The sequence below is a fragment of the Asterias amurensis genome, chromosome 3 (genome assembly GCF_032118995.1).
Source record: "Asterias amurensis chromosome 3, ASM3211899v1".
NCBI classification, from domain to species: Eukaryota; Metazoa; Echinodermata; class Asteroidea; order Forcipulatida; family Asteriidae; genus Asterias; species Asterias amurensis.
In genome coordinates, this window is record NC_092650.1 from 19589618 (window position 1) to 19601640 (window position 12023).

At 37.5% G+C, this 12023-nt stretch overlaps 1 protein-coding gene across 1 annotated transcript; it reads left to right on the top strand.

Moving 5' to 3' along the window:
* Nucleotides 1-4567: 4567 nt before the first annotated feature.
* Nucleotides 4568-10296, top strand: LOC139935243 (tubulin beta chain). The gene is made up of 3 exons (XM_071929751.1): nucleotides 4568-4734; nucleotides 5751-6086; nucleotides 6214-10296. The coding sequence occupies exons 1-3, from the start codon at nucleotides 4678-4680 to the stop codon at nucleotides 7162-7164; spliced, it is 1344 nt and encodes a 447-aa protein (XP_071785852.1). The 5' UTR covers nucleotides 4568-4677; the 3' UTR covers nucleotides 7165-10296.
* The last annotated feature ends 1727 nt before the right edge of the window (nucleotides 10297-12023 follow it).

A 12023-nucleotide genomic window follows, 5' to 3' on the forward strand; every position in this document is an offset into this window, starting at 1 on the left:
GGCTTGTGGACAAGTCGTTAAATAATTTTCACCATGCATGCTCTATGCTCGAGTTAACTGCTCTTGTGAGTCTTGTGAGAGTATTCTCGAGCTGTTAACACTCTGACTGAGACAAACATTGATGACTTGTCCACAAGTCTAGTGTGGGTGTGTCTTACGTGCCTTCTTGAATATCACAGATCGATTGTGGTGTGGCCCTGTGGGAAGTCAAGTGTAACCTTGGCTCGATTTCATAGCGCTGCTTAACGGTAAGCACATTTTTGAGCTTACTGTTGCAGAAACGTTTGCTAAGGTGCAAGCGTATTTCACAGGTTAGCAGAAAAATTGGGCGACCATTTTGCACGGTTACCATGTATTGGCATTGTTACGTCATTTGCATTGAAATGGAAATCGCTCAGTAAGCACAAAAATGGCCGCTAAGCAGCGCTATCAATATACTGAAATAATAATTACCACATAAATGCATAACAATAGACCTTTTCGCAAATAACCATTGCGCAAGTGCCAACCATTGAATCAGGTGCATGCTGGTCGTGTATCTAGTGATCAAACTTAATCGCTAGCTAGATCAGCATGCACGTCATTCCAGGATGCATGCATACCGAGTGTTTGCGATAAGGTCTTTATGCTGCCCAATTAGCGCCCTCTGGTGGTGGTGAAGAATTCATTGCAGTTTATAATTTTTACATTTAGTTGGTTTTAAGAAGTAGTTTGCTTGCTCCAAATACAAGATGGGGTGGGATTAATTTGTAGTTTATTTACGGCAACAGTCTCCAACAATCACTAAATTCAAAGAGAGGATGTGAATTTTTAAGGCCCTTCATGGTTCTCACATGCTTAAAACTGGGTTTATTGCATATTCACATATGCCCATATGTTTTTGAGGGGTTTTTACCAGGTGGTTAGAGATGGCTGTTTCATTTGACACATTTTAGAAATTTATTTTGTATATTATTTCTACTCCCAGTTACAGGATCAGAAATCACTTGATTGAGGGTAGCGTAGTGGGTTGGGTCATTCCCAGAATCATATACTGTATCACTATACCTCATACATAATGAGAGTAGAGTTCTCATTGGTTCATTCATCATCACATACCACGTGTTTATTTTGCTAATTACTAAGTGTGCACGTGGGTATTCATCCAAGTGGTAAATACGCATGACAAGTAGAATAGCGCCTGGGTCGCCCGGAGCTATTCTACCTTTCATGTGCTGTACGGTCGTGGAACAGTTTTGTACACATGCACACGAACAGTGCTCTCTCTAGCGACCTCGCAACGCATGGAAAAACTTGTCATGTGCATTTTATTTCACAGTTGTCATTTTCCCTTGCTCCGTACTCGTATTCCGGTAACTGATGTATGAAGTATAGTGAAACAAATATAACATGGTTTATTTCGGGTGACTCTGCGATATGAGCTCCCCTCGGTATTTGAAGTTGGCAAATTAGTTTCGTTTGTCAACTTCCAATATCTCGGGGAGCTAATATCGACTAGTCACCCTCAAACCATGTTATATTTGTATATTAAATAACACCACTCGTAATAAAAACAACTCTTGTTTTATTTTAAAAATTGTTTTCACAGGGAAAAGATTCAGCTTTGACTTATGAATTTGTTAAAAGATTCATTTTGAGTTATAACATTTATTATAAATGTTCAGTTAATAAACGTCGTGTAAAAAAAAAAATTCTCTGTTTTTTTGTTTGTGTTTGAGTTGCTCGTTTGTTTACACCAAAGCTTGGGACTGGTGACCTAGATAGCCCGCCACGACAAAACACATCATATTTTTTTGTATATCACAGTTCAGTTGTGGTGTGGGAAGTTGAGTGCAACCTGACATTATTTTCCATTTTGTCGCCTCTAATCATTGCTTGGTGGTAGACATGACTTCCTATAACTGTACATTCCGAGGTTGCATTGTCAAACGGTAAAAGGATGGGAAGAGGGTTTGTCGCAAATAATTAGAGGATATGACATTTGTATCAAGTCTGCTTGGCAAAGGCAAAATAAAGTTGTTCAGTCACTATACTGTTAAAGGCAGTGGACACTTGGTATTTACTCAAAATAATTATTGGCATAAAACCTTTCTTGATGACGAGTAATGGGGAGAGGTTGATGGTACAAAACATTGTGAGAAACGGCTCCCTCTGAAGTGCCATAGTTTTCGAAAAAGAAGTAATTTTCCACGAATTTGATTTCGAGACCTCAGATTTAGAACTTGTGACAAGGGTGTTTTTTCTTTCATTATTATCTCGCAACTTCAATGACCGATTGAGCTCAAATTTGCATAGGTTTGTTATTTTATGCATATGTTGAGATACACCAACTGTGAAGGCTAGGTTTTGACAATTACCAATAGTGTAAAACAAAACTGTACTGACATAATGATTACCATTATATTATTTACATGTATATATGGTAATTACTATGTGAGCCTGCTTCCTCCGAAGAGCAAAAAACAAGTTGGGATGAGTTCTTAATTAATTTTCAGGTTCAGCCGCATGCAATCACTAAAACTTATGGAGGTGAATTTGCAAGGAACTGAAATGCATGGTTCCCATAATGGTTAAGACTGGATTTATTGCAAAGACTTTCAATTGGCTCCCACCAGTGACCTCAAACCCTAACTCCAGGGGGTTGGAGATAGCTGTGGATTTAATTTGTCCCATTTTAGAAAGTTATTGTGTGTATTATGTCCATAGTTCACTTGATTGTTTGGGGGTGGGGGGCTATGATCATGCTAGAAAGGGAGTAAACAAGTTTAAAGGCCCTTAGACACTATTACTCAAGATATTTGTTAGCATAACTTGCTTTAACGAGCAATGGAAAGGTGTTGATAATATAAAACATTGTGACAAACGGCTCAGAGAAAGAGGTAATTTCTCACTGAAATATTTGAATTGAAGAACTCGGAGAACTCAGCTGAGGTCTCAAATTCAAGCATCTGAAAGCACGCAACTTGTGCGACAAGGGTGTTCTGTATTATTCTCTCACAGTTTCAACAACCAATTAAGTTCCAATTTTCACAGGATTTTTGTTTTATGCATGTTTAATACACCAAGTGAGAAGACTGCATGGTCTTTGGCAATTACCAATAGTGTCCAGTGTCGCTAAGCAGGTAATGTGTCTCAAAAAAGACTATACACTTTTGAAATGCCTGCAGAATGACAAATATACGATTCTCGGGGAAACGGTTTGGATGTATGGATAGCTTATGGTCTCAACTTTTATATGACACCAAAAACTGCGAAAATAATGTATGCCTGGGTGAGCACTGGTCACTTATGTGAGGTTATGAAAATTAGGCTGCGCAGGAATTGGCCTTTTGTCAGCTTACAAAATTGATAGTGATATGATGATCAATTGCACTCGGTTTGTGTTTGCTGAATGAATTATTTTATGATTTATTAAATCATTTGTTGTATGCATGAGTAAACAGGAATTGCATTCTTTTCTTGTAGTATTTTAACTTTCTCAGTGGTGTGTTCGTAGAAGTCAGAATGGTGATGGTAGCCCCCCCCCCACATGTTGCAATTTCCATGTTACAAACTTTTTTTGTTCACATCTGTCACTTTGAATAAAAACATTCACCCCACATTTCAGTTATTATGAGAGGAGTTGAACATTTCATTTGTTTTTCTTAATAACCAGACGGGAATTAAGTAAATTGATTATTCAAATACGGGTTGTTGAAAGAAGGAATGTCAAAGATGTTGGCTATTTATTCTTCAGGTTACCCATTGACCTGAAGTAGACGACGTCTTGTAAGCTACAAAGGACTACCTCTCACAAAGGGAAGGCTAATTCCTGCACACGCTAATTTTCATACCCTTCACAAAAGTGAGCAGTGCTCACCCAATCAAATAATATTTTCACAGTTAATTGGTGCCATATCAAAGTTCAGCCCTGAAGCTATCCGTACAAACCTTTCCCTACAGAATCATTTACTTTTTATTCGGCAGTCATTTAAAAAGGTGTATAGTTTTTTGAGACACACGGTAGATTTTAATCAATTTTACACGTTTTAATCAATTTAATCAATGTGCCCCCATCCCACACGCCCAGAGCCAATACAAGAATTTGAGTACAGAAACAACCTACTACTACCGAATCACCACTGTCACCACACCACCTGCCATGCAAATAATGAACTCTTGGCCAATCACACGCGCGCACAATAACGCGCGTGAAGTAATCACAGCGTTTGGCCTATTTACGCCAAATGCTGCTGCGACCCTTTTTGCGTTGGTTCACGGCGAAAGTTCGTGTTACTGAAGCTACTTGTGGTAGGGACCACCTGTAAACGCTTTCTTACTGTGCGTAAGAATAATATTGAAAACTAACTAAATTGTTTCCAATCAATAAAAATGGATTTTATTACACATTATTTACGGAAATAATTAACTCTGTTATTGTCACACACGGTAAATTTGTATAAATTTTATGTATTTTGTGTCACTGTAGCACCTTTTTTAGTAGTTACCGCGTCCCTGCACTTCTTACGCGCGCGCGGAGGAACACTACTCTAACTTCAAAAAGCTCAAAATATCGACGCGTTAACAAAGAAATTACAATCGAACAACTCGTTCTGCTGGACGGTGAGCAAAGCCAAAGGCACGGCAGTGAAGAAACTTGTTTTAAAAGTTTTATAATTTCAACTATCATCAATCAAAATGCGTGAAATCGTACATATGCAAGCTGGTCAGTGTGGCAACCAGATCGGTGCCAAGGTAAATATATAACACTTTACAATGAAACATCTTGCTCGTTTTAATTATTTTCATAGTTTTGTTCACAATTTGTTTTCTTTGGGTTTGAGTTTTTGACGACTAGTGATGATGTACATGAAACAATGTATTCTATTATGTAAGAGCAATTAAAACATTGTAACGCTTCAATTAGGCCTAATAATTATTATGTTTAGCTAATAATTTCTGTTGTGAATTATAAGGAAGTTTCTTTTCTGTTTTTGTTTGTGATTGTGTTTTCTTGATAAAAAAAATAAAATATTTGATTTTATATATTTGTTTATTATTCAATTTCAAATGAATCACAATCAGGCGCCAGTATTTTGAAAAGAACTATCTAAGTATGTCCTACTCCTACTCTTCGCTAACCGGAACCCCCTAAACTTTTTGATCTTTAATTGTTTAGTTTTATACAGTACTGCAGGTCAACTGCAAATCAATCTTTGTTAAGGTTAAGATTAACTTTATGAAATGCACCCCATCTTTACACAGGCATGCCAGAAACAAAAGGCCCAGACATAGCATAGCTAGTAATTATTAACATTCTTTAATAATTTAATATAGTTAATAATAAAACCAAATATTTAAAACTAAAAAGTGGTTTAAAAAACAACTAAAACAGCTGCTCTGAACACTGTTGGTGTCATTACAATTAAGTAAGTATGTAGATAGGGCTGCTGTCTTTATTTGCGATATTAATCAGAACCCTAGCTAGGTCGGGATCAGAGTGGAGATCTAGAATTTCGCATCTACAACTACATATTAAATATATTAAATTTATTAAAAAAGGTTTTAAAGTGACCAAATTTAAAGAGAATGACACAAAAAATATTAGAACACATTTGTTTGTTATTGTGTACTTATACTTGAGCGAAATGGGTCAAAACTTAAGTTTTCAAACAATATTTATTTTGTGGTTTTTTTCTTAAAATAATATGCAGGTTTATTTTATTAATAAAAACATGCACTTATGTTTTTCTTTTTCTTTGTCATGCCAGTTCTGGGAAGTGATCTCAGATGAACACGGCATTGATCCCACCGGCACATACCATGGAGACTCCGACTTGCAGTTGGAGAGAATCAACGTGTACTACAATGAGGCCACAGGTGGCAAATATGTACCAAGAGCCGTACTCGTTGACTTGGAGCCAGGCACGATGGACTCTGTCCGATCTGGGCCATTCGGACAAATTTTCAGACCAGACAACTTTGTGTTTGGACAGAGCGGAGCTGGAAACAACTGGGCAAAGGGTCACTACACAGAGGGAGCTGAGCTTGTTGACTCTGTTCTTGATGTAGTACGCAAGGAGGCAGAGAGCTGTGATTGCTTACAAGTGGGTTTGTTAAAATCATCACTAGAATAATTTTTATAATTAAATAATTTAAATAAAGCATTGATGTATTGTTAAAGCAAACATTGTTTTTATTGTACAAAGGATTGTTTTTATTTTCTTTCCTCAGGGTTTCCAACTTACACATTCCCTTGGTGGAGGCACTGGTTCAGGCATGGGAACACTCCTCATCAGCAAGATCCGTGAAGAGTACCCAGACCGCATCATGAACACATTCAGTGTTGTACCATCACCCAAAGTATCTGACACTGTTGTAGAGCCGTACAATGCCACACTCTCTGTCCATCAGCTTGTAGAAAACACAGATGAGACATATTGCATCGACAACGAGGCACTTTATGACATTTGCTTCCGTACTCTGAAGCTGACCACCCCAACATACGGTGATCTCAACCATCTTGTGTCTGCTACCATGAGTGGTGTTACCACTTGCCTCAGGTTCCCTGGCCAGCTTAATGCTGATCTTCGCAAGTTGGCTGTCAACATGGTCCCCTTCCCCCGTCTCCACTTCTTCATGCCTGGCTTTGCTCCTTTGACCAGCAGAGGCAGCCAACAATACCGTGCCCTAACTGTTCCAGAGTTAACCCAACAGATGTTTGATGCCAAAAATATGATGGCTGCATGCGATCCTCGTCACGGTCGCTACCTCACAGTAGCTGCCATCTTCCGTGGTCGCATGTCCATGAAGGAGGTTGATGAGCAGATGCTGAATGTCCAGAACAAGAACAGCAGCTATTTTGTAGAATGGATCCCAAACAATGTGAAGACCGCCGTCTGTGACATCCCACCACGTGGTCTTAAGATGTCCGTCACCTTTATCGGCAACAGCACTGCCATCCAGGAGCTGTTCAAGCGCATCTCTGAGCAGTTTACCGCTATGTTCAGGCGTAAGGCTTTCTTGCATTGGTACACTGGTGAGGGTATGGATGAGATGGAGTTCACTGAGGCTGAGAGCAACATGAACGACTTGGTGTCTGAGTACCAGCAGTACCAGGATGCAACAGCCGAGGAGGAAGGCGAATTTGACGAGGAGGAGGAAGAAGGAGATGCTGAGGCATAAACCTACCTCAATAATAACATTTAAATGGCAGGGGGAAGACAGTAACATTCAAAGATGACTTTTTTTTCTACAACAACACTTTGCAAAAGAACCCTTGAACCATAATTATTTTGATCACGTTGCAACTAATTTTGTGGAAGTGTTTTCTATAAAAAAAGTGGGAACATGTTCATGCACATTTACAGGTTTTTATATGATTATCTATTTTTAAAACAGGAAAAATAAAAGAAACCAACAGATAATTTCTCTCTCCATGCAATTTATTTATTTGTTTTTGACTCATTATTGCAGGTTGGCGACTCCATGGGTTTTGAAGAGGAAAAGTCTCAAAATCTTTCTGCAAAGTTGTGGCATTTCAAGGAAAATTGTGAATAATACATGCCATAATAAATTATTCCTCTTCAAATGTAGGGGTCATAGGTTTGTGACTACTCCATTTAGAGAAAGGATACCCTTTCAAGGGAAGGTACACGTTTGGTTATTACTGTAAAAACTGACTTGGTAATGAGCATTGGAGAGCTGTTGATAGTATGAAACATTGTGAGAAACGGCTCCCTCTGAAGTAGCATAGATTTTGATAAAAAGGTACTTTCTCACTAAAATAATAAAAGACTTCTAGCCAGAAGTCTTTTATTCCTATCTGAAAGCACAAATTCGTCCAAGAACGGTGTTTTTCTCTCATCATTTTCTCGCACAACCTCGATAACCAATTTAGCTTAAATTTTCACAGGTTTGTTATTTTATGCATTTATATGTTGGGATACACCAAGTGAGAATACTGGTCTTTGACAATTGCCAAACGTGTACAGTGCCTTTAAAGTATGGTTTGAATCAATTTTCACCCCAAAACATTTTAATCTGAGTAATACCTCGGTCATACCTAATCAGATTTCAGAGGGTTGGTGTATGTTCGGGAATGTTGGGTCAGCAGAGAAGCAGTTTGTACCTGCTGTCCCCCTTGTTGAATACGGATGGATTAGATGTGAAAATACTGCACCAGATTTGTTGTGTTAAAAAGGGTATATACATGTATGTAATTTTTCCTAACAAAAAACACTATGTCCACAGATACATTAAACCTACACAGTTTGAAGATTATGATAGTAGAAAGCTTCCCTTGAAATTTTACTTACTGAAGTGCTGTAGTTTTTGAGAAATGAGTAAAAGTAATAATTTTCGTCTCAGTTTTAGCATGTAAAAACATATTAACCAGTTATGCTATGGTTTTGGTATAATATCATAACTGGTTAAGGGAATTTTACATGCTCAAATCATTTTGGTCTCGTGGACCAAAATGATTTTGTGACTTGTTTTACTCATTTCTCAAAAACTACACAACCTTAGTTAGTAATATCGAAGGGAAGCTTTTCACTATCATTATCTTCAAACCCTGTAAGTTTAATGTAAATCTGTAGACATTTTGAAAAAGTACCCAAATCCCTAAACTGCCATTTTTGTTTGCACATTTTTTTTTTCTTTTATTTTGCCTTTAAGTCAGCATTACTTTGACAAAAGCTAATTAAAGACTCCTGCTTTAAACATTATAAAGGGGACGGCCGGGGAGCTCTTTTGGCCCAAAGTATTTTGATGATTATGACCATTGGCCAACATTATCATGTGTATCATCAACAAAGAATCAAACATCAACCTTTAGGACCATGTCACATGGACCATTAAAATTGATTTCATGTTTTAGATTGTCCATGCCTCTAACCTAGCATAGGATAGCAGGAATTTTTACTGAACTTCCTTGGTCTTCAGATAATTCTTTGAAGAGGTGAATTCCGGTTTAATTAAGATCAAACCTGTAGATTTCATTTGGTGGTGAAATCTTATTTCTTCAGGGAGCTTCGTACTGTTAACAAATTTTTCAGGTTTGTAAAAACTCAACGAAGCTCTACACTTTGTACTAGAGTAGAATTCTGTGACCATTTTGTCATGTCAAAGAAATACGATTACTCTTAAAACATGGGCCCAATTTTATAGAGCTGCGCGCTGATTTTGTGCTTACTGTGTGAGTTTCTAGCACTGCAAAACCATAAACACTTAAAGAGGCATGCCAAACTTCCGCTGCTCACTTAATAAAATGAATGATGTAACAATGTGGATCATGGTGAATATGCAAGCTGGCTGCCAAATATTTTGCTAACCTGTGAAAAAGTAATTTTTTTCTAATGAAGTTAATACACAAATTTGCTTGAAACTAGCCCAGTAGATATGAAAATTAACTTGCGGGTGCAACATACCCCCACCTTCCTCCCCACCAAATGTTTTAAACACAGTTAGATAACAAATAAGAGTAGCACAAAGACTGCAGAAAAGTTCAATTTTGTCAAAACAATTTATTCAAACTCTAAGAAATCGGTCAAGGGTGAGAACAATTTCTCCCTAATAAAATGTGTGCACACAACAAAAGACCCCTTGCACGTGACATCCCAAGACCCAAACAGTGCCCTCGCTGAGGACATTAAAGACCTGTCATTGGGGGATAGTTGTGCAATGCACATAGCTACTGTCTCCATTGTTTTGACCTCGATGATGGCAGCCAAAGCAAGGGGTATATGTCATAGAAAACTTATAAACTACAGAAAAGTAAAGTTTTCTTAGACATTCCATTAGTCTTTTTCTGATGGTTGCATCCAAATTGAAATTGAATATTTGAAACATAACTGTTTGGTGAGGCTTTTTGTATTATTATTTTATTACAATGTTATCTTCCAGTTCTGGGTTGTTAATTTCAAAGACACAACTTTGACAGAAAATCCAAAAACAACTAGTTTACTAGTTGGTTACTGTATAGTGTTCTGGCTGGAAAGTGGTAACCTAATCTTGCTGAGCAAAAGTTGTTGGTGCTAAGCAGTTTTTTGTGCTTACAAGCTTCATGAAATTTGGCCCATGTCACATGTACCATTTGTGTCTGATGATGTGACTGATATTCTGCTCATTTTGCTCAGCAGAAAAGTGTTTTGAAATTGGGTCCACATTCCATACACTACCATAAAGTCTTCCAAATTGTGTTTGAGTAAACTCACCCATCAATAAACCTTTTTGAAATCTGTAAATATACTATCATATTAAAAACCGTCAATTGAATATCATTGACAAAAATCATGCATTCACTATACAGATTTCCACCTCTGTGCCAACAGTAGAGTCAGACGCATGAACATAGATAGGTATGTGTTGTTAACATCAAATGTCCATCTTGTTCCAGTGAGCTCGTTGTGGTAATGATTGCTTCTGAGGTGGCAGGTAGATTGAAGTCAACTTCTTATTACTGGGTTGTCTTCTGATCTTCTACAAAGGCAGAGAAAAGAGAAAATAAGATTAGTTGGGATTTGGGGGTTTTGAGGTCGAGCTGTCAAATGCAGTGGACCCAAGTTCTGTAACTTACAGAATGTGGGTTTACATCGTAGCCTTCCCCGTTGTGACACTTAATCTTTGAGCACGGGATTTTCTCATACTTCCTTCTCCCCATCCAACAAAGAGTTCAAATTGGTAACAGTGGGAGCTGGGGAGTAGCCTGTGATGGACTGGCATCATGTCCAGGGGGACTACAAATAGTCTTAGTCGTTTAATGTCATTTACATTTTCCTCTTCAATTGACCAATGGCTACAAGATACATGTGTTTTGTAGGGTAGCAGGGGAGAAGCCGATTGAGCCACCCATGGGCAGTTTGATCTTCCTTTGTTTCAGTTTGAACTTACTTGGTACAGCTTTTCCACCCTCCCACGCCGTAATGCGCACTCCTGTTTCCTCAATCTTCATGGCAGCCTCCTTGAACTCCGGCTTTAGGGCTCGTCTGACTAGTCTAGCACACAACGCTGAGTACTGGATGTAACTAAAAAGAGGCGAAAAAAAAAAGATTTTAAACAAATTTGCCAAGCCTGAAAAATTGATTGCAAACATCATGGCGCCAAGAATGTTAATTGAGCTCACAGCTTTTAAATTTGTCAAAGAATTTCACCCAAACAAGTGCGCACATTTTTGAGTTAAGTGCCCTCTGCAAACATGGCAAATGAGCTACGATGTAAGCTGGTAAAGGGAGAAAATCGCAGCATTATAATGTAGCTTTCAATTTGAAAACTGATTCCCCCCCCCCCAAGTAAGGTCCAGTTTAAAAGTGAGGCGTACCGTAACGTAACTTCAGAAGGGCCAACATCATTCATAACATAATAAAGTAAGTAAAAAGAATAATCTCATTAACAATTATAACAATTTATTTATCCATCATGTACATCATTCATGTATTGTTACTTAATTAATTGCCTTATCTTATTCAAAATCAAATCAATCAAGTGTAAATACTATATTACTAATTAAAAAGATACAATTAATAATTAATTGTATCTTTTTAATTAGTAATATAGTAATATTATATTGTAATTGTATAATTTAATTTCAATTATATTATACATACAATGTTATATAATATTATTGAATATATTATATACATAATTTATTTCATATAAAGTGGTGGCAGATTATGCAATTTTTGAAGATTTCCCGGCTCTCTTTCCATAAATCAATGTTCATATTTTAAGCATGATGCACATTTGCACAAGAAAAGGATCATCAAAATGAATGATCGAAGTTCACACATGCATTTCTTCCTCCATTGTCCATGCATTTGCAATTTGGTCATGCAGACATTTTTGTTTTTTTTAACAAACTGAAAAAGTTGTGCTTATCCGGTGCCAAAATTTACCGGTATTAACTGAAAAATAATCAAAAATATATTACGTCATCCCTGCTTGACGCCAGGCAGCAACCATTGTAGAAAAGTATATGCGACAAACTACGGTAAAATGTTGCAGATTTAAAGCAAAGTTTTCGTCCAGAAATCCAAGTTCTAGCA